We start from the raw sequence: 22,730 nt of genomic DNA on the forward strand, positions 1-22,730 counted from the left end.
CACAATGGCGTCCATGGCATCAAGCATCCTGGAGAAGTGGCTGTGCGCGGGTAAGGAAAACGGACACTCAATTTTCTAAGCACCCATTTTCCTAACCCATGGACCGCCACAGGTTAGGAAATGGATACTAGTAAATTGAGGTACCCATTTCCTAACCTGACTGCTGTCAAGATTTTTTTTTTCATGTTGCAGTTTTTCCTGGTTCCTCCTGCTTACATGCTTTTCTGAGCCTGGCTTGGGGTGCCTAAAAACTTAACACTAGCTCTGGGCTGGTGTTAATTTTTTAGGGTTAAAATGTGTGCGTTGGGTGCACATTTTTTTTTTTTACATCGGGGGTACTAGCTAATAGCCTCATTAACATGGCATTTGCATCTAATGAGTGCTATTAGTTATGCGCCAGTATGGATGTGTGTTTTGGACGCGCTCTGTTAACCCGCGTTTGGACGCGCGTTTTCGACGCGCTAGCTTTACCCCTTATTCAGTAAGGGGTAATAGCGTGTCGAAAACGTGCGGCCAACCCCCCCGAAACTAAAAGCGACCGCAACATGCAAATGCATGTTGATGGCCCTATTAGTTATTCCCACGCGATTCAGTAAGTAAAATGTGCAATCAAGCTGCACATTTTACTTTAAAAAATTAACACTTACCCAAAGGCTGTCGTTAATTTCTGCTGGCACCAGGGAAGTGTACAGAAAAGCAGCCAACAGCCGGCAAAATTGAGCGTCGGCTGTCAAACTTGCTGACAGCCCCGCTCCTGTCAAAAAAGAGGCGCTAGGAACGCGCTACTGTCCCTAGCGCCTCTTTTTACTGTGGGCCCTAATTTGCATAGGCCTGCATACTTGTTAAATATGAACAGCAGGAGAACCAACCACAAATGACATTTATAAAAGGGGTGGCCTTAAAGAGCACGCAATAGACTAAGACACAGAAACCGGTACGATGCAGGACGAGGCTGTCGGCAGAGGCTGGAAGGTGGTGCCGCGGGGTGGCGCTGTGGGCTCGGACTGGCGGAGGTCTCCTCTTGCCGCCGTGGGATGCGGTAGCTTGGCCCGGCGCGGGAGCGCGTGTGAGCGAGGGCCGTGCTGTCATGGAGACCGGCGTCTTCCTGGAGGCTCGCAGGGGCGCGCGGAGCAGCCTTCTCATCCTCGGGTGATTATACAGAGAGCCGAGCTGCTGCTGCTGCTGCTGCTTCCTGCTATGTAGACGAGAAGCCGAACGTGTTGTAATTGATGCTTTTTATTGGGCTAATTTAGCATTTTTTTTATTTTGTGTGACTGGCGCTCGAAAGTTATGCTCCTTCTAGCTGGCTGGTGCAAAATGAGCTAAGGAAGTTGATGTGCGAGCGTCCAAAGAAAAACAGTCACAAAAATGTTAAGTTAGTGCAATAAGAAGTTGCCCCCTACAACGTGTCAATTACCAGGCGTGTGATTGATTGTAAGCGCAGGTTGTGACCATGTGTCCGACGCTGGGAGATATCTGCACAGATGCCTTCCAGGGAAGGTATTAAGTGGGTGCTTAACGAATGGTTGGCAGATTTTAAAAAGCTATTGTACAGCCCATTAATATTGATAAAACAAAGCTCTAGATTTAGGGTTGCTAACTGGATCCAGATTTTCAAGACAGACTGAACCGAGCCTGATTTTACTCCACTACCTACATGGACTTTCCTCAGGGGAATCAAAAGGAGCACGAGAGCTACAAGTCTGCAGGAAATACAGTCAAACTAGGACTGGATCAACCTACTCTTAAAATCTGGAATCAGTTGTCAACCCTAAGTAAATTGCTGTTTTAAGAGGTTTAGAAATATACAGACATGAAGGAAGAAGACCATATGCCTACCTAGTCAGCCCATCCACACCAATTAAATCACCCCCACCCCCAGAGATCCCCTGTGTTTATCCCATGCTTTTTTTAAAATTCAGATACTGTCCTTGTCTCCTCCACTTCATTGAGTAGGCTGTTCCATGCATCCACCACCCTCTCTTTGTAAAGAAATATATCCTTACTCCCGATTCTACTCCCTTTCACCCTCATCTCATGATGCGTTGTTTAGCTCCTTTCCTTTGAAAGAATGCCTCCTGTGCATAGAAACCTTTGAGATATTTAAATGTCACTATAATATTTCCCCATCCTCAAGTTTCTCCTAGAGTGCACATGTTCAGATCTTTGTCCCATATGCTCAGAATGAAGACCACTGATCAATTGTAGTAGCCAACTCTGGACTGACTCCAACTGGTTTATATCTTTTTGAAGATGTGGTCTCCAGAATTATTCCAAATAAGTTCTCACAAGGGACCTATATAGGGGCAATATCATCTCCTTTTTTTCTGCTGACTATTCCTCTCCCTATGCACTCAAGCATCTTTCTGGCCTTTTCTGTCAGTTCATCCACCTGTTTGGCCACCTTAAGATCATCAGATATGATCACCCCCAGATCCTGCTCTTTCGTACTTGAAAGAATTTCATCCCCTATACTGTTCCTCTCCCTTAGGTTTTTGCATCCTGAGTGCATAACTCTGTATTTTTAACATTACATCTTAGTTCCCAGACCATAGACCATTCCTCTGTTATATGTCTATTCACCGCGGGAGTTGAGCTGCCAGCTCCGGTTCACCTTCGCTCTCAGCGGTGGGCAGCCGCCTCCGTCCCCGAGTGCCTGCAGCCACCTCTTCTGCTTCTGACTCCTGCGCGGTTCCTCCTGGTGTCCAGCAGGCCTCCCCGCTTGGGCCACGGAGTGACGCCGCTGCCCTCCTTCCTCTGGGCTTCGGCTTAGGCGCGCACGCCAACTTGCACTCTTTTAAAGGGGCTGCGGCGGGAAAGTAGCCTGCGGCCCTGGATGATGACATCACTGGGCCTCTATCTAAAAGACAGGGCCCAGCCACTTGTTCCCTGCCTTGGCAACAGGTCTCCACGATTGCTCGTTTACTAATTGCTTGTTCCTGGTCCATCTTTAGTCCCTGTCCCTAAGTGTTCCCTTATCTGCTCCTCGTTCTTGGACTGATTCTCTGGTATTGACCCCTGCATCGCATGGACTACGCTTGAACTGATTCTCTGGTATTGACCTCCGCCTTGTCTGGACCACCTCTGATCTATCTCGTGGCTCTGACCTCTGCTTCGCTTCTGGTACTGTGCCCTCCTGTCCTGCCTCCAGCTTGCCTTGGATTCTCCTTGTCTTCTTCAGACCTGGCCTCTCAGGCTTTGGCCTATCTTTACCTGGATGCCCCATGTTCTCCTTTGTACTTGTTGGCGTCTGGGTCTTTGGAACCCTGCCTCATCCGGACCGTCCTCGGCCTTCCTATACCTCTGCTGATCTCTGGCATACCCTTGTCTACATCAACTGGGAGTCATCTCACGGAGGCCCGCTTAAGTCCAGCCAACCCTGGCACCCGAGGGTTCAACCTAGGGGGAACGTGGGCTGGTATTGGCGAAGCTCCTGTCGGCCTCCGTCTCCTAGCCTGCTCAGCCACCTGACGGTGGGGACCCGTAGCGTTTGCCCTGCGGATAGCGCCAACAAAAAGACAAATCGTTCCGATAATCTGCAATGTCACTTATGAAAATGTTGAAAAGCAGTCTAAGGATCAATCCCTGTGGTACACTGCTACTAATGCCCCCCTCCTTAAAGTAATCTCCATTTACCATTACCCTTTTTCGCCTACCATTCAACCATTTTCTAAGGCCTTACTGAAATCCAAGTACACTACATCTAGAACGCTTCCTTGATCCAACTCTCTGATCACTCAATCAAAAAAATAGATCAGATTAATCTAAAGAGATCTATCTCTGGTCAAACATTGCCTCTGACCTTGCATTCCAGAAACTGCACTATCCTTTCTTTTAGAGTGATTCCTTTAATTTGCTTAACACAGGGGTCAAACTACCTGGCCTATAGTTCCCAGCCTCCTCCTTATTTCCATTTTTATGAATAGGAACCATATCTGCCTCTCTGCAGACTTCCAGAACTACTCCAGACTCTAAAGAAGCATTGAAAAGGTCAACCAGTGGAGCTGCAACAACTTTTCTGAGTTTCCTTAGTAGACTTGGATGTATTTCATCTGGCCCCCATCCCTTTATCAGTTTTAAGTTTAGTAAGCTCCTTATGAACACACTTTTCAGAAAATTGATTGATGTTTACCTTTCTCTTAATCTTTGTGTTCATTTTATTCTTAACTTACATAATAACATAAGATATGCCATACTGGGTCAGACCAAGGGTCCATCAAGCCCAGAATCCTGTGTCCAGCAGTGGCCAATTCAAGTCACAAGTACCTGGTAAGTACCCAAGCATTAAATGAATAGATCCCAAGCTACTAATCCTTATTGATTAATAGCAGTTTATGGACTTCAACTCTGGGAACTTATTCAAACCTTTTTTAACCCCAGTTACACTAACTGCCATAACCACATCCTCTGGCAATGAATTCCAGAGTTTAATTATGAGTTGAGTGAAAAATAATTTTCTCTGATTTTGTTTTAAATGAGTTACTTGCTAACTTCATGGTGTGCCCCCAGTCCTTGTATTATCTGAAAGAGTAAATAACTGATTCATATTTAACTGTTCAAGTCCTTTCATGATTTTGTAGATCTCTATCAAGCTGCCTCTTCTCCAAGCTGACCAGCCCTAACCTCTTTAGCCTTTCCTCCTAAGGGAGCAGTTCCATCTACTTTATCATTTTGATCGCCCTTCTTTGTACTTTCTCCAGTACAAATATATCTTTTTTTGAGATGCAGCAACTATGTCTCTTTTGAGATGCCCATCATTACCCATCTGAAGAGGAGGCGGCGGCGACCAGAACTGCACACAGTATTCAAGGTGCGGTTTCACCATGGAGCGATACAGAGGCATTGTGACATCCACTGTTTTATTCACCATTCCCTTCCTAATAATTTTTTGACCGCCACAGCACACTGAATCTATGATTTCAATATATTATCCATTATGACACCTAGATCTCTTTCCTGGTGGTAACTCCTAATGTGGAACCTAACATTGTGTAACCACAGCAAGGGTTTTTTTTTCCCCTATATGCATCACCTTGCACTTGTCCACATTAAATTTCATTTGCCATTTGGATGCCCAATCTTCCAGTCTCACAAGGTCCTCCTGCAATTTATCCCAGTTCGCTTGAGATTTAACTTCTCTACATAATTTTATGTCATCTGCAAATTTAAGCACCCCATTTGTCGTGCCCCTTTCTATATCTTTTATAAATATATTAAAAAGCACCGGTCCTAGTACAGATTCCTGAGCACTCCAATATTTACCTTTTTCCTCTGTGAAAACAGACCATTTAATCCTATTCTCTGTTTCCTGTTTTTTAACCAGTTTTGCCTCTATGGTCAACTTCTTTTCAAATTCTCTCTTTGCCTGTCTTATCAATATCTTACAATAACTTGCTGATGCTTATGGTTTATTGTATTTTCTTCAGATGGATTCTTCTTCCAATTTTTGAATGAAGAAATTTTGGCTAAAATAGCCTCTTTCACCTCACTTTTTAACCATGACTGTAATTGTTTGGCCTGCCTGCCACCTTTCTTAAGGCATGGAATACATCTGGATTGCACGTCTAAGATGATATTCTTAAACAATGTCCACCCTGTTACACACTCTTTACCTTTGTAGCTGCACCTTTCAAATTTATTTATTTATTTTTTTAAACTATTTTCCTCATTTTATCAAAGTTTCCCGTTTGAAATTTTAGTGCTAGAGTCATGGATTTACTTACTATCTCCCTTCTTGTCATTCAAATTTAATCATGTTATGATCACTGTTGCCAAGTGGCCCCACCACCATTACCTCTCTCACCAGATCCTGATCTTCATTGAGAATTAGATTAAAATTGCGCCCTCTCTTGCAGCACCTTAACAGGATTTCATGTTCTTCTGGACCAAGTCTGGTTTTCAGGATAATCAAAGCATACAAATGAGTTTGGTTCTTGGACTAAATGTCTGCAAATTTAACATATGAATGTGGATATGCTGAAAACTAGACTTGGCTGAGGATCCATAGGACTAAGTTTGGGAAATCCTACTATAATGTGTATTTTGGAGTGCTATTGCACTTCTCAAATGTTCTTGAGATAAAAACAAAATGTTTTCTTTTTTTTTTTTTTTTTTACAATTGGGAAAATATTAACATTGAATAAGTTCTCTCTTGTTTGACTTTCTAGTTGCAATTCTTTTGAAACTAATGAGCAGTCTGATGTTTTTGGGCACAGTGTTGGTTCAAGTGTTTGCCACTATACTTGCCAAAGACCCTTTTTACTTTTAAGGGGAAAGGCAGAAAGGAGACCAACGATGCACTTAGTGCATTTTTCAAATTTATTAAATGTTGTTGAAATTTCTTTGTTCAGAACTGGTTCTGCTAGTGGCTTGTTTTTCATTTGCTAGAAGGATGATAACAATTTGCACCTGTCTTAGCTCTTAATTCTTGTGCACGCCTGCAAGCCCTTTATCTTTAAACTCAATTGCTGCAGTAGTGTACTGATGGTTTCCAAAATTGCTAAATACCAAACTTTTAGTTACTTCTTTACTTGATACCATGATAAGTGGCCTTTTATTCAGGAAATATTTATATCCTTGCATCTTTAGGCATATCCTCAGCATTCGATATAGTTGATCAAAGTATTCTCGTATAGACTCAAGGATTGTGGCTTGTCAGGTATGGTCCTGGCATGGTTTAAATCTTTTATCAGGAGAATCCAAAATACCACTGCTGGAGCTTGTACTGCACTCAGCACTTGTCGTATGTACACCAATTAAATCTTTATCAGACCACACTCAACAAATCAGTATTGGAAAAAAAATCATTCTTAAATGTTCCTGTCTGAAGATGGGTATACTGCAGGGGTCTGCATTATCTGCCACACTTTTTAATATTTATGACACCTGTTTGTAAAATCTTGGCAGGCCTTGGTGTGGCCTATCAAATCTACATGGGCGATTATTCAGTTTTTAATCTGCTTTGATTTATCTTGGGTAGAAACAACCAAATTACTTCAATTCTACTTGTCCACAATTCAAAAGTGGTTATTTTTTTAAATAAACTCATTAAATATAGCCAAAATAGATTTTGTAATATTACAAAATTCACTTGCTAAGTTGCGTTACACTTTGATTACCATTGATGATATAGTCTGCCCACTACATTCAAATACAAAAAATCTGGGACTTTGGATTGACTCACACTTAACCTTTTGGCAAAATGTCAAAATTATCATTAAATCTGTTTATTTTTTAATTGAGATTTCTATGCGGTCTTAGGCATGTGATGGATAATAAAGACTTCTCTGTAATTGTTCAGGTCTCTATATTGACTTTGGTTGATTTCTGCAATATTGTATATTTGGGGCTTCCAGCTTTAACTTTAAGACCTATTTAACTTTTGCTGAATGCATTTGCTCAGCTGATCTCTGAAAAAAGAAAATGTACTGACCACATTATTGCCGATGTTGATTGATTTACACTGGTTTCCTATACTACAGTGATTACACGTGATTACTCTTTTTCTTTTGCTGCATCTACTTTCTGGAATTTGCTGCCTGAAGAGATTAGGCAGTTGGACTGTGTAAAAACATTTAAATCAGTTAGACATTTCTTTTTAAACAATCATATTTGTATTCATATAGGGGTAGATTTTATAATTCTACGAGCGCGCGTACTTTTGTTTGCGCACCAGGCACGAACAAAGGTATGCTGGATTTTATAAGATACGTGCATAGCCTATAAAATCCAGGGTCGGCGCGCGCAAGGGGGTGCACATTTGTTCCCGGAGGGAACTTTCCTTTCACCCTCCCCCTGCACCTTCCCCTCCCTTCCCCTACCTAACCCCTCCCCTACCTTTATCTGAAAATTTACAACTGCCTTCGGGCAGTAGTAACTTGCGCGCGCTGGCGCGGCAGGCCCCAACACAGGCCACTGTGTCGGGGCACTCAGCCGGACCGCCCACACACCCCAAACATGCCCCTGATCTGAAACCATGCCCCCTGGCCACGCCCCGACCGCCCCTTTTTTGCAAGCCCCGGGTCTTGCGTTCGCCGCCGAGCCTTTTAAAAGGGTTACCTGCGTACCTTATGCGTGTAACCCTTTTAAAATCCGTCCCATATTTTATTTGGTATTGTCCTATGTTGGCTTTTTTGTTTTAGATTATATATGAATTTATTTTATGTAACTGTTTTATACTTTTTTATACTTTTTACTTTTGTACATCGTATAGTTTTTCTTAGGTTATTAACTCATTTTAATTAAGAAAGATAAAGATGGGTCTTGCTGATTATATTCTCCATATGTTCTTTAACTTTTTGTAGCTATCTCCTCTATTACTTTCCCCATTCTCGTGCCACACTTTCCCTCACTAACTGGAAGTGGAAGCCACTTCTATTTGCAATTCAAGATCCTTGTTTTTGCTTACAGTTATTCAGGATTCTTTTCCTTTCTGTCTAATGTTCTTTCTCTCTGTTCCTCCCTTCAGTACCTCTACCCTTCTCATCTAGTTCTCTTTGTGCATCTTATCAAGCTTCTTGTTTTGGGGCCTTTTCTGTCCTTGCATCTCATTTATTGAGCAAGCTCTTTCTTGATAACCACCATTCAGCCAACCCCCTAAGGGTGTGTGTGTATGTATAAGACTCACACTGGAAACTATGAGGGGGAAGAATCTTTGTATATATTCTTAATGTAAAATCTAATCATGTATGCTTTAATTGCTTATTCTCAGAATTACAAGTAAAACTTCTATACTTTATAAATATGTTGTGTATTCTATGACATAACCACCACGCACACCCTTAGTGGGTTGGCTGAATGGTGGTTATGTCATAGAATACACAACATATTTATAAGTATAGAAGTTTTACTTATTATTCTGAGAATAAGCAATTAAAGCATACATGATTAGATTTTACATTAAGAATATATACAAAGATTCTTCCCTCTCATAGTTTCCAGTGTGAGTCTTATACATCTTGGAAAATAGGAAACACAGTGCTGAAGATTCAGGAATAGTTCATCAGTAACTTTAATATCCAACAAGCTATTTTTCAGAGCTGTTCTTTCATCTGATCTAACCAAATTGTCTTGGCTTAGGTCAAGAAAATTAGCATAAAAGACCAATGTCCCAGTTTCTTCTCTGGGCTACTCCCATATGTTGTTGTCATTTATTGGGGCCTCAACTGTCTGTGCTGATCATATCAGTAACAGTTAGGTGTGGCCAGGTTGCTGATCTCTGTTTTCCCTGATATCCGCACAGTTAGTCTTCATGAGTAACTTCTCGTTAATATATCTGATCTCATAATTTGTTTCTGGTTACAAGCAAGCTAAGAAAACTGGCATATTAATTCTCAGAACTTATAGGCCTTATGTCAAGCAATTACACAAGCTATATCAGTGATTATCTTTGTTACACTAATTTATATCACATTACAAAGTTCTTTACATTAACTAAATAGCTCCTTAAATAATTTTCCACACCCCTTCCTCCCCATTTGATTACTTTTCAAGCCTGGTTAAACCCCATTTTTTCATGCTTACTTTTGGTTACTTAATTATGTAGTATTTTGGTCTCTAGCTCTGTAACCCGACTGACTGCTGCACTGTAGATTTCAGTGTCTTGTGAAGAGTCCTCATTAAGGTTGCCTGTTAAATGCATGAATAAATCAAATCACTTTCCATTATTTAGGGCTAGTTGTCTCCATGAGATCCAAGGGGAGAAGCATCCCAGAATGCCACGAGGATGGCTGGTTCCCAATGTTGGTTCTTCCACCACTGCATAGCATATCACAGGCCTTGATTTTTTTTTTATTTTATAAGCCATTTCATTACACACACACATCTTGTGCTCTTTACTCAGGAACCTGTACACAAGTTAAACTAGGTACTCGGAAGCCCAATCTGTTTGATTTAGACAGCTCTCTGAGTGAATAACTACTTTCATTCTAGCTTCATATGATAAAACAGTGATGTGCTGTGGGTGGGTACCACTTGTTAAATTATTTTCTGAAAACAAATTATCAGTGAGTGGAGCCAGAGCTGGTGAGAGCCCCATGAAAAGAAACTGGTAGCACATTTTGCAGTACGATAACTACACTTATCTGGGACTTCATGTGATATGACTATACTTATAGTCTGTATGCAGCAGCATAGCCCAAGCCCCATGCATGGCTTTTAAATAGAATCTAGATATAATTTCAGATCAAGCATCAGATTCTAGTACCAGTAATGAGGCTGCCAGAATGAACAGCAAATGGTTTGCATGAAATATTAGAAGTCCTTGCAGAAACACAGGCAACACGTAGCTAAGTTTCTCTGGCAGACTGTGATGGTAGAACTGAGCAGCTGGGTCTGTCTGTCAAGCTGCATAGTATGTAATAACTAAAAATTCTGGTAGAAAAACCAGTGTTAATGTAGCTGCGTCTTGCTGGCTGGCGGTTGTGCTAGACATATAGACATATATATATGAAAGCCTTTCCAGACACCAACTGAACCTTATTTCACCTTTAATCAACTCTGATCACCCATCAGGGTAAACAACAACTTTGCCAATGCCTTAACTTTACGATCTCCTTAAATAGGTGTTTTTTTCCTCTGTTAAATTACTACCGCCTCTTCACCGTTCCAAGTTGAATTAATGCCCTGTTTTATTGTACTGCTACTTTTTCTTTTAGCACCTGTTAATGTTTTTATTATATTAGTTTGTCACACCTTGTTAATTGTAAACCTGCATGATGCGATTCCCATCGCGAATGCCGGTATAGAAAAATTCAAAATAAATAAATATAGGAGGTCATTTAGATCAGACTGATGTATTAAACTAGCAACTGGGTTTGTCTGGTAGGCTGCAAGTTCTGTAATAGCTGGACATCGTAGTGGAAATGCAGGCACTCACATAGCTGGATCTATCTGCCAGGCTGCTCAGGGGACCTAGGAGGCAGGATATTTGGACAGCAGCCATGCTAGTATTGCTAGCTATTTAGATTATTAGAGTCTTAGGGGGTTAGAAAAGTGGGTGCAGGAGGACACTACTGGGGATCTTGTATGTTCTTCTATCCAAAATGGTAGACTACAAAGGAGGAAGACAAAATGACTGTCCTGGATAAAGAGAAATATTGCAGGAACTCACCCTCTGCTGGTGAATAGAATAACTGGACAGAATAGATGGAGCAGATGGTTGTTTTCTGCTACACACGAAACAGTCTAGGAAAGGGCAGGCTTGTAACTGTAGTTCAGAAGGTTCTAGTCTGAAGCCTGTCAGGAAAAGTCAATTACTGGCAGAGGGAAGGAACATTAATTACTGGAACCAGAAGCTAGAGGAGAAAGGCCAGGGAGTACCATCTCCAGCTAGGAACAGACAAAGGGGTAAGTCAGACTGGCTCTCCTCTTCCTGAGGATTCATCCCTCTGTGCCTGCACTACTAGCAGTCACAGTTGCCTATGACTAGGTTCTCCTGACTCTGCTCCAAGCCAGTTGAGGTCTTCCAGAGATGCCCGATTTTCCCCTCAAAGGCCGTGCCAGAGATAGGCTTAATGCCAAAGTGCTCCCTTTCATGTACGTCCTAATTGCTCCAGACATGCACATTCCAAATACACCAGATATTTCCTTTGGAATTTTTAAAACCAGCAAAAACTCATCATCTTTAGGCTGCTCTGATACCAGGCTCAATATAAATATCCTTATTTATCCAACATCCTAGGAATCTCCTGTCAACCATGTAAGCAAACCTCTTCCAGGACCCCACTATCTAGCATAGGGATGGCCAATTCCGGATCGCAAGAGTCACAAACAGGCCTGGTTTTCAGCATGACAAAAATGAAAAATACATGAGAGATTTGCATGCACTGCTTCCACTGTATGCCCTCTCTCATGCATATTTATTGTGAATATCCTGAAAATCAGATCTGCCTGTGAGGACTGGAGTTGGCCGATCTAGCATCCATGTCAGAAATATAGCTCAGCTTGGTGGTGTGGGGCAGGAGAAAACGTGGCCCATAGAGAGGGAGAGACACTGAGGCCAATCACCTAACTGGCGGCATCTTATTGTATATCCCCTACCCATTTCCAAACAAACAGTGCTTGTGTATCACTGTGGAATACCTTGCCATGCACATGGAGGGACAAAACTTATTATTTGCATTTTAGAAAAATATACAAGCTTTTCTATTTAGGCAGGCATATGGACAGGTGGCAGCTCTTTTAATTTATCTTAAATATGTTATTTTTATGAAATTTATGTAGTCTTTTGGAATGTATATGTGTTGACAGTATCAATTTAATGTGGCTGTATAATTTATCAGCACTCAACATTTGTTAATGGAAGACTGTGGGATATAAGAATTTATAAATAATCAAAAACTCACTAAAATAGTCAAAACATCAGTAAAATATATGACACATCAATAGAACACAATAATATATCAGCAATGACTTTACTTCCTTTTTTGGCAACAAGATTAAGGGTCACTGTCAAGGTCTCCAAAACAGTACCTTCAGCCCTTCACCAGCAACCCAGAGAAGTTGGGGGTTGGGTTCAACCCTGGACTTCCCAGCGCTCTAGATACTGCGACTCGTTCACCCCAGTAACAAAAGAAGTTCTCATGAAAACTGTAGGTGGCTTTTAGCCAACTATTGCCTTAACCCATACCTTCAAAATTCTAATCACATTTCTCTTTGCAGGGCTGTTCCAAATGCATTAAAAAAAAGTCATGCTGCACCCATTAATAATAAGGTCTCTCTTAACCAGATTAAACCAGTATCCAACATTGGGGCTGATGCAATACAGTGCGTTCAGCCAAGCACACTATTTAACCTGCAGTTGGACGCTGGTTGTGTAGGCGCTACCTAATCCCCTTATGCAATAAGGGGATTAGCTCTTCCACAACCCGTGTCCAACATGCGGTGAAACTAACAGCGCTCATCACATGCAAATGTATATTGATGAGGCTATTAGATAATCATCCAAAATGCAAAAAAAAAAAAAAAAAAAGCTTCTAAAACGCACATTTTTGTGCTCGGAACTAGTAGGCGTTAATTTCTGAGCATTCCTAAAAGTTGTATAGAAAAGCAGAAAATACTGCTTCTCTGCACATCATCCTACATAATATCATTGCGATATTAAGTAGGAGGAAGGAAAACTTTAAAAATTAAAAAAAAAATAAGTTAAAAAAAAATAGTGCCAGCAGACAGGTTCGGGAAATGGACACTCAGTTAACAAACATCTGTTTCCCGAACCTGCGGCTGTGTGCCGATTAGGAATACGGACGCTGATAAATTCAGTGTCTGCTTTCCTTTTTGTCAAAATTTTTATTAGTAACAAAGGAACAGCATCGACAAATAAGACACTACATGAACACAATCAAAAATAGACGAATATATATCTTGCCGTAATAACCAGAAAGCACATATCAAAATTTGTGGCAGCATGTACCCTCATTATTTTATGTAAGGAATAAACTACCCCCTCCCCCTCACTACCCACCCCCTCTATATTTTACCACCCCAAGAACCAACAACCCAACCAAACATGCCAGAATCATTCCGCAATCATACCACATATAGCCACCATACCTGCCCTACTCACCCCCCTCCCTACCCTGAGGACCAGACAGACGTGTAACCATTTTTAATAAGTCCATCCTGTAGCTCTTGTGGGAAATGATCAAAGCAGGCAGTCCAACAAGCATTGTAGGTTTTATCTTCCGCTTGCCGGCTAGGAAATCCATTCTCTCCATCTGTAGAAGGGATGCCATTCTGCCAAACCAAGCTGCAAGTGATGGCAACACTTTCGAGTCTGTCCAATCCACCAATATAGTTCTGCACGCTAGCAAGACAGCCATTCTCTCAAATTTCACTTTTGAGCTGTTCCCTGGAAGTGAGCGTGGCAACGAGCTGGCCAAGAGCATCCGCCCTGTGTTGTGTATAACAGTAGCCATACGTTTAGTAATAATATCCAGGACGGACATCCAAAAGGACTTTAATAACTCGCAAGCAAATAGGCGATGAAAGAGCGTGCCTTCTGTCCTGCCACACTTAAGACATAAAGGTGAGTGAGTAAGCTTCATCTGGAACTGGCAAACATCATCACAATATATACCCTCAGAATTTTGAATTGTACCTCCCTTAGACTCAGATCAGGCAGTTGTTTATATAAGGCCATAAAGTATGTGTTGCGACTGTCGCTGTCCGACGTCTCCACTACGCCCACCTTACCTCTTTGGCGACTCCCTCTTTGCCTGTTGGAAGTTTGGCTGCCGCGGCGTCATCATGCCGTTCTCCGGCGTCCCCGGGCCGGCTAGACGCCGCACTCCGCCATGTTTCCCAGCAGCCTAAGGATGTGCACGTGGCGCGGCCCCGACTCAAGTGCCAGCAGTGGCGCGAATCTCAGGGGCGTCCCCCTGAGGTGACGTCATCTCCACCGGATATTTAAGGTCTCTGAAATCGCTAACTAATCGAGTTAGCAAGGAATGGTTTTCTTACGCTCCTAGCTACTCTGCCTCCTCGGACTTGAAGGGGTACCCGCTCCTCGGGGGCCTCGTTTCTCTTTGCTTTTCAGATCGCAGTCTGGAACTGGTACTCGCTCCTCGAGGGCCCACGTACCCTGACTTGCTACTGAATACCACTTCTGACAGGAAGCCATCGCTGCCTACAACACCAGTGAGTTGCCATCTCTCAGAGCGTTCCCTGGAACCAGGTACTCGCTCCTCGAGGGCCTACTTCTTTCTAGCTCCTGGGCTGCATCTAAGAGTCTATTGTGTGAGTGTTACCATCAAGGTTCTGTTCCTGAACTCTGCATACCCTGTCTACTCACTATATTCAGTTTCTCTACAGCTCAGTCATCCAGGATCGCTGTTCCAGTGCCTGAGGGACTACAGCCCAGCCGGGCACTTCCAGCTCACTACTGCCACCTCTGGTGGTTCAGTATACTGTCTAATAAAAGAACTAGTGTGTTTCTGTCTCCATACTCTGAGCCTGACTGGTGGTCCCTCTCGGGATCTTCCCCCAGGGGCGTGGTCATCTGCCACCGGCCCAAGGAACCACCCACAACTACCTCAAACACCAACAGTACGCTGTCATCTGTTTAGCAGAATCCAAGGTAGAGGATCATCGGGCGGCTAGACACTTCATATTTCTAGCTGGCCACATCTTGAGCCCCAGCTTTTTCCAGCCAGTAATGGTATTGGCAAGGCAGTCTACATCAAACACTTTCGTGGCGAAGTCCATTTCAACAACCAGCTCCGCCGGTGACCATAAAAATGACCTTGCATAATGCCGTGCTTGCAGATAGGCATAAAACTGGCACATTGGCAGTTGAAAAGTGCGAGCAAGTGTGGCAAAGTCCAGTAACACATGAGAATCTGGATCATACATATGACACAGAAAAACCACCCCATTGCCCGCCCATATCCGGAAAACAGCGCCACTATCCCTCCCCAGCAAGAAGTCCACATTACCCAACAAGGGTGTCAAAAGGAAAGCGACGCCCGTCCGCCCTCCAAGTTTGCGGAGCCACCTCCAAGCCCGAATGCAGGGATACAACAGCGCTTTAGGATAATTAACAGGGCATCGTGCACCCGGGCGTTGTTGAATAATGCTCAGGGATGACCCAGGAGCAACTATGCTAGCTAATAAGCCTGGTTCACAGTACTTATAGGTCCCAGTAAGCCATTCCCCCACGACACAACGCATTATATAGCCGAAAGCCTGGCATATTTAGGCTTCGCTGTTCCCGGGGATGTTCCAATACAGTGTAAGCTAGGTGGGCCCGCTTCCCCTTCCATAAGAAGCTCTGTATGCTAGAGTGCAGGTGACAGAGATCTGCAATTGTCACCCAGCAGGGTACCATATGCAGGAGATACAAGAGCTTTGGCACGAGCACCATTTTAACCAGCGCACATCTACCAGAAAGGGACAGTGGGAGAGGGATCCACATTTGTAGAAGTGCCTGGAGACGAGCAATACAGGCAGTGATATTGAGACTATATAGACAATCCAAGTGCTGTGGGATCCATACTCCTAAGTATTTAAATTTACTTGGGGCCCATTGAAAGGGAAAAGGCCCCTCCCAGGTATCAGGTAGCCGGTCATTTAAAGCTAAGGCTTCTAATTTAGAATAATTTATAGTGAGGCCAAGCTACCTTCTGAAATTGGTCAAAGAGATTAATAATGACAGGCACACTGGTGCGGGGCTTCCCAACGAACAACAAAATGTCGTCAGCATATCTGTTTTTAAAGGGTGTGCTCCCACGCTAATCCCGCTGAATTGTTTCTCACCACGAAGACGGATGACAAAAGGTTCCAATGCCAGCACAAACAATAAAGGGGACGGTGGGCATCCTTGATGGACTCCACAATGCAAGGCAAAGGGATTCGTAGGGGCCCCATTCAATAAATCGTGGCACTAGGATTGCTATACAGAACTCGTAACCATCGCAAAAATTCACCCGTAAAGCCAAATCTTTGCAGCACCCAAAACATGTATTCCCAGGATAGTGAATCAAAAGCCTTTTCGGCATCTAGGCTAAGGATCAGGGCTTCCGCTTCTGGCTGATAGCTAAGCGCTGCCAATAGGCGCCACACATTACGAACCTCCTGCCTACCTTTGACAAAACCTGTCTGCACCTCATGAATAAGTGATGGCAATATATTATTTAGCCAGGCCGCCAAAACAGCCGCTAAGATTTTGACATCCGTGTTTAACAATGAGATGGGGTGATATGAACCTACCTCCAAAGGGTCTTTCCCCGGTTTGGGAAGTACCACAATAACAGAACGATTGGAAAGTTCAGATATGTGATTGGAGGGGGGACAGAACAGTAAATGTCAATATTTTGTAAAATTCAGAGCCCAATCCATCCTGTCCTGCCGCCTTACCTAACTTTAAGTGGTGTATCACAGCAAATATTTCCTGAGTGGTTAAAGGACCATTCAAAGCAGCAATATGGGCAGCTGTCAGATACGGCCACTGAATGTACTAAAAAGGGCATCCGTGATCCCCACATCCATAGACTTATCCCTATACAGTGACTTATAATAGTTCAAAAATCGCTGCGCAATGGCTTCAGGGGAGGTTTGATGGACCCCTTGACTGTCTCGGATACCCACCACGGATGCCCTCTAGCCGCGCGGTCTCACCAGGTGAGTTAGGAGAAGGCTCGCCCTATTACCATGCTCGCTGATGGAGTAAATAATTTAAAGCTTCCCGGGCCTTGTCTACCTGAGACTTAGCCTCCGGCATCATCATTAGCATGTGGTGCTGCTGGGCATCTTTAAGGACCGCTGTTAACTGCAAGATTTCGGCATTACACTGCTTGTTTCGATGGCCACGTATGCTATAATAGCCCCTCTCATGACTGCCTTTCCCACTTCCCATATCATCGTAGGGGTGACATCAGCAGTATTATGTCCACATAATCTTTCCAACAGCCCTGGAGAAATAAGTGGAATTGCTGATCTAAATATAGATCTGGCCACAGGCGCCACAAAAACGGAGGCCTAGTTTCTAGACCACAGCGTAGTACCATGGTCACCGGGGCATGATCAGAGAGAGAGATGGTGCCAATACTGGCATCAGCCACCTTAGGAAAACATCGGTCCGAAACTAGTAAATAGTCAAGTCGAGAGTATGTGTGGTGTGGATTAGAGAAAAATGTATAGTCCCGGTTGTCCAGATGCAAATCTCTCCAAATGTCCAATAACCACAGTTCCCGACATAAAAAATTTACTCCTACATCCTGGTCCATTCCAGAGACAGGTATAGGGGGGGGTTTGGCATCCATTTGTTTATTGGCAACTACGTTGAAGTCCCCACCCACAACTGTCGTGCAGTTGGAATAAACCGCCAGTAAGTTTACCAACGTAATAAAAAAAACCAAACCTGGGAATATACATTTGGGGCATACTGTTACGGCTATGGCTGCTGTGCAACCGCCTCACCACCAGGGGTCCCTCTAGAGCTGGCTCTCCTGACAAGCCCAGTCCATCTCCCTTGTTCACTCTATGTTCTGGTCTTCCCTTTATAACCCTGCCTGACAGTTTCCTCGGTGCTTCGGCATCGAGCTCGCCTGGGCTCCCTGCTCTAGCCTTCCTTGCTTGCTTTGCCTTGCCTTGCGCTGTGTGTGGCCTTCGGGCCTTCTACCCTGCTTTGCCTTGCCTTGCGCTGTGTGTGGCCTTCGGGCCTTCTACCCTGCTTTGCCTTGCCTTGCGCTGTGTGTGGCCTTCGGGCCTTCTACCCTGCTTTGCCTTGCCTTGCGCTGTGTGTGGCTTTCGGGCCTTCTACCCTGCTTTGCCTTGCCTTGCGCTGTGTGTGGCTTTCGGGCCTTCTACCCTGCTTTGCCTTGCCTTGCGCTGTGTGTGGCCTTCGGGCCTTTTACCCTGCTTTGCCTTGCCTTGCCTTGCGCTGTGTGTGGTCTTCGGGCCTTCTGCCCTGCCCTACCTGGCCTTGCTTACTGCGCGTGCGGTCCTCGGGCCCTCTGTCCTGCCGTGTGAGTGAGGCCTTCGGGCCCTCTGCTCTGCTGTGTGTCTGTGTGAGGCCTTCGGGCTCTCAGCCCTGTGTCTGTGTGTGGCCTTTGGGCTCTCTGCTCTGCCGTATGTGTGTGTGTGTGTGTGGCCTTCGGGCTCTTTGCCTTACTACAGGTACCCTGACCCAGTCTGGATTTTGACCCTGTTACCTGCCGCCTGCCCTGACCCAGCCTGGACTCTGACACTGTTTCCAGCCATCCCTGTCTCTCTCCACCTGGGGCCACCCTTCTGGGTGGTGTTCACAACACCAGAACACAGCCCGAGTGTAACACATACAAATTACAAAACGCCACCTTTTGTTGGTATAAGGTTCCCACTCCTATGAGGTATCTTCCCTCCACATCCTGATAATGTGCGCAATAACTGAAACGGTAAATTTTTATGTATGAGGATGGCAACTTCTCTCCTACGCGACATGTATGATGAATAGTAATACTGTCCCACCCAATCCCTCTTCAATTTAGCATGTTCCTTAATATCTAGCAGGTCGATCCAGTAAGGCCGCGGTAGAAACAGTGCGGCAGTGTCAGGCGCACCCTTCCTCCCCGCACCCACAGTTCTCTTCACTATCTCCCCGATACTCTCCTCTAATCGCATGCAAATGCATGCCGCGGCTTTAAAGCGGTAGGGAAGGGTTATGGCCGCGTAACCCATTTTACTGTATAGGCGCTTAATACAGCGCCTATACAGTAACCAGGGTGCGACGGTACCTGTCATTTCAAATGTCATTTCAAATGGCATTTGGAATGACAGGAACCAGGAAGTGTAAAAAAAACACGAAAAGTCTTTGTTGCTTCGTCGCTGTGTCTCTCCTCCCGGAGCAGGGCGCGAAAGCAGCCTTGCTCCGGGAGGAGGTGAGGCACAGCGGCGAAGACAGACGGGAGAGGAGAAAAAGCAGAGCCGAGCAAAGCGAAAGCGTGCAGCAAGCCGGCGAAATAGACCTGCGAGCAGAGGCAATAGCAGCGGTTCGGTAAGCCTGGCACCCTCCTTGATGTAGTACGTCCCGGATGCCCCCCCCTCCCCAGCGCGCCCGCCACTACCCCTTTCATCAGCTGCATCCACTGCGACCCGGCAGTCCCGTGAGGCCTACAAAAAAAAAAAAAAACCCCCGGCTCCCGCGCCCCCGCACTGGCCCGCCGACTCTACCCCCCCCCCCCCTCCTCCCGATCGGGCAAGGAGGCGGCGGCGACGAAAACCAAAGCAATTTTTTTTTTTCAAAAAGCAACATCACACATTGCATAAAATAATTTCTCCAGCCTTAAAGCGACTTACTTTTGGGATCTGTCAAGTAAGTCGCAAAAGTAACTTACTTTTCTGAAGCCATCATGATCGTAGCTCAAGACGAAGATGGCCACCTGCACGGGGGAAAGCGTGCAATTGGCCGCTGAAGACGTGAGGTCACGTCTTCAGCGGCCAATTGCACGCTTTCCCCGTGCAGGCGGCCATCTTCGTCTTCGTCCGGAGGAGCTAAGATCATGTTCCTGATGGCTTCAGAAAAGTAAGTCGCTTTAAGGCTGGAGAAATTATTTTATGCAATGTGTGATGTCGCTTTTTGAAAAAAAAAAAATTGCTTTGGTTTTCGTCGCCGCCGCCTATCTGCCCGATCGGGAGGAGAGGGGGGGGGGGGGGGGGGTAGAGTCGGCAGGCCAGTGCGGGGGCGCGGGAGCCGGGGATTTTTTGTAGGCCTCACGGGACTGCCGGGTCGCAGTTGATGCAGCTGATGAAAGGGGTAGTGGCGGGCGCGCTGGGGGGGGGGGGGGGGGTCATCCGGGACGTACTACATCAAGGAGGGTGCCAGGCTTACCGAACCGCTGCTATTGCCTCTGCTCGCAGGTCTATTTCGCCGGCTTGCTGCACGCTTTTGCTTTGCTCGGCTCTGCTTTTTCTCCTCTCCCGTCTGTCTTCGCCGCTGTGCCTCACCTCCTCCGGGTCGCAGTGGTAGCATGGCGCTGTGAGGGGGGCGAAAGGGTATATACCCATGAACGGATTTGAGTGGGAGCGCTCTGTGAAGCGGGACATGCCCGTGAGGGGCATAATGGGTGGATGCAGCTGATGAAAGGGGTAGTGGCGGGCACGCTGGGGAGGGGGGGGGGGGGGCATCCGGGACGTACTACATCAAGGAAGGTGCCAGGCTTATTGTTTTATTGTGTTTGAGTATCTTAAGCGGTGTCGATGGATTTGTTACACAGTCCTAACTCCTACTAGGGGGAGGCGGTAAACTAACAGGTTAAGGCCGCGGCAAAACAGCGCGTTTCTAAGGAGATAATATCAGCGCCCGTTACAGTATCGGAGGGGAATAGCTAATTCCTTCATTATACAGCTTTTTCGTTCATTTACATGCTGGGTGCGGAAAGGGTTAGGTGTTTATTTTAGGAAGCGCTAAGGACGCGTGAAACTGGAGACTGTATGGCTGGATGGCCTTACTCGTCTGTATTGTGCGCTCCCAGCACGTTACAGACGGGCAATCTTTAACTGCACGTTACTGGATCGACCTGTAGGTGAGTTTCCTGCAGAAACGCCACCTGAGCTTTCATCTTTTTAAACATCGTGAAAGGCTTTTGCCGTTTAATCGGAGAGATTATGCCATCCACATTCAGCGAGACAATCTTAACTTGTGTCATTACCCTTGGTGTCCCAGAAAAGGTAATAAACATCTCCGAGGCCTCCCAGCCTAGACCCTGGAGATATAAAGAGCCATATCCAAATTCGCTTGGTCCTAACTTTTTGTCTTGATCTACAAACAGCCCTTTCCCACACATCATCCACATCCCTCCCCAACAACCATACCATTCGCACACAATATACTCATAGAAACCATGCATACCAGCACTCCAAGCGGCTCAGGGTACGCCCCATCCCGTGTTTGTTCTCTGGATTTTAAGGCTTCCCTCCTCCAACCCCCCCTCCTCTCCCATGTATCCCGATGAGTTAGCAACCATCAGGATAGCGACTCGCCAGCGTCCATTATGATCAGGTAAAAGGTTCACCCCACGGGCTCCAGGATAAGTTTGTCAGTTCCTTGCTGCTCCAGCTCCGAAAGTGTAAAAGGGCCAAACTGACACCAGGAGTGGACAATCCCGGGTGTATAAATAATCTCCGGTCTTCTACGGTCCGGAGCAGAGAGGAATAAGAGAAATCCACTGGGGTGCAGGGCACCGCATCTCGCGGTGCATTTCCTGAGATCACAGCCAGACTGGATTTCTAACCTGTTAGATATCTGGCTCGATCACTGGTGAAGCAGTCCAAACATACAAACTTCAGCTCCTTAACTCAGAACTTAGTTGAACTGGATAATTGAGAACCAAGAAATATTCAGACCCACTTCTCACTCCCCGCCGGATGGCGGCAAGGTCTTAAGAAAGCCATCTGCTTCTTCCTTAGAGTGAAAGAATAAAACTTTGTTGGCATGATAGACCCGCAGCTTCGCTGGGAATAGTAAAGCGAAGTTGATGCCTTGTTTGTGCAGCTCAGTACAGGCAGGGCCAAGGACCTTCCTCTGGGCCGCAGTACTAGCGGAGAAATCATTAAACAGCAGCAGGCGATGTCCATGATATTCTACCGTAGCTGTCTGCTGATAGGCTCTTAGCAGTTGCATCTTATGGGCCCAATTCAGGATGCGTGCCATTACAGGCCGCAGCTGGTTATTCCCTTCCCTTTGTGGTCCGACCCGATGTACTCTTTCACATTGTAAACGTTCATCAGCCAGGGTTAGCCCAACCTGTTGTGGCAACCATTGTTCTACCAACTCTTTTAGTTCGCCATCCTTTACTGTTTCCGGCAAACCAATAATTTTTAAGTTGTTTTGTCTGCCACGATCCTCCTGTTCCTCTAGTTTTGCTAGCAATTTGTGCTGTCGGGTCTGCAGATCTGCCACATGGCATTCAGATTCCGAGAGACTATCTCCTAAGTCCGAGAGTGTGCCTTCAGCTGTGTCCAGCTGCTTTGAATGCCCCTTGAGTGCAGTTTTAATATCTTCCATTGAGGACAATTGTTTGATTAAGCGCCCATCCAAAGCAGCAGTGACCCTTTGTGATTGCTGCTGCAAGGCCTCTTCCGTGAAAGAGGCCATCGCGGGCTCCCCCGCTGGGGCCGTCGCTGAGGGTGAGAATGTCAATCAGAGGTATTTCGGGAGCTCCTATGGCGCATTCCTTTTAAGAGTGTCTGTAACTCAGGCGCTTGACCACGGTTCGGATAAAGTCAGTGAGAGAAAACAGCGCTGAGCAGACAGG

The 22,730-nt window shown here is 45.3% G+C and overlaps 1 protein-coding gene across 3 annotated transcripts in view; it reads left to right on the plus strand.

Annotated features, from left to right (window-relative positions):
• Positions 1 to 931: 931 nt before the first annotated feature.
• UBE3D (ubiquitin protein ligase E3D) overlaps positions 932 to 22,730 on the plus strand; it is a 400,519-nt gene continuing 378,720 nt past the window's right edge. For all 3 annotated transcript variants that reach the window (XM_029595535.1, XM_029595537.1, XM_029595536.1), the window contains exon 1: positions 932 to 1,149. In XM_029595535.1, coding sequence (XP_029451395.1) covers positions 1,088 to 1,149 — 62 coding nt within the window. In that variant the 5' untranslated portion in view covers positions 932 to 1,087. The remainder of the gene's footprint in view (positions 1,150 to 22,730) is intronic.

This window comes from Rhinatrema bivittatum, chromosome 3 (genome assembly GCF_901001135.1).
Source record: "Rhinatrema bivittatum chromosome 3, aRhiBiv1.1, whole genome shotgun sequence".
In the NCBI taxonomy this organism is placed as follows: Eukaryota; Metazoa; Chordata; class Amphibia; order Gymnophiona; family Rhinatrematidae; genus Rhinatrema; species Rhinatrema bivittatum.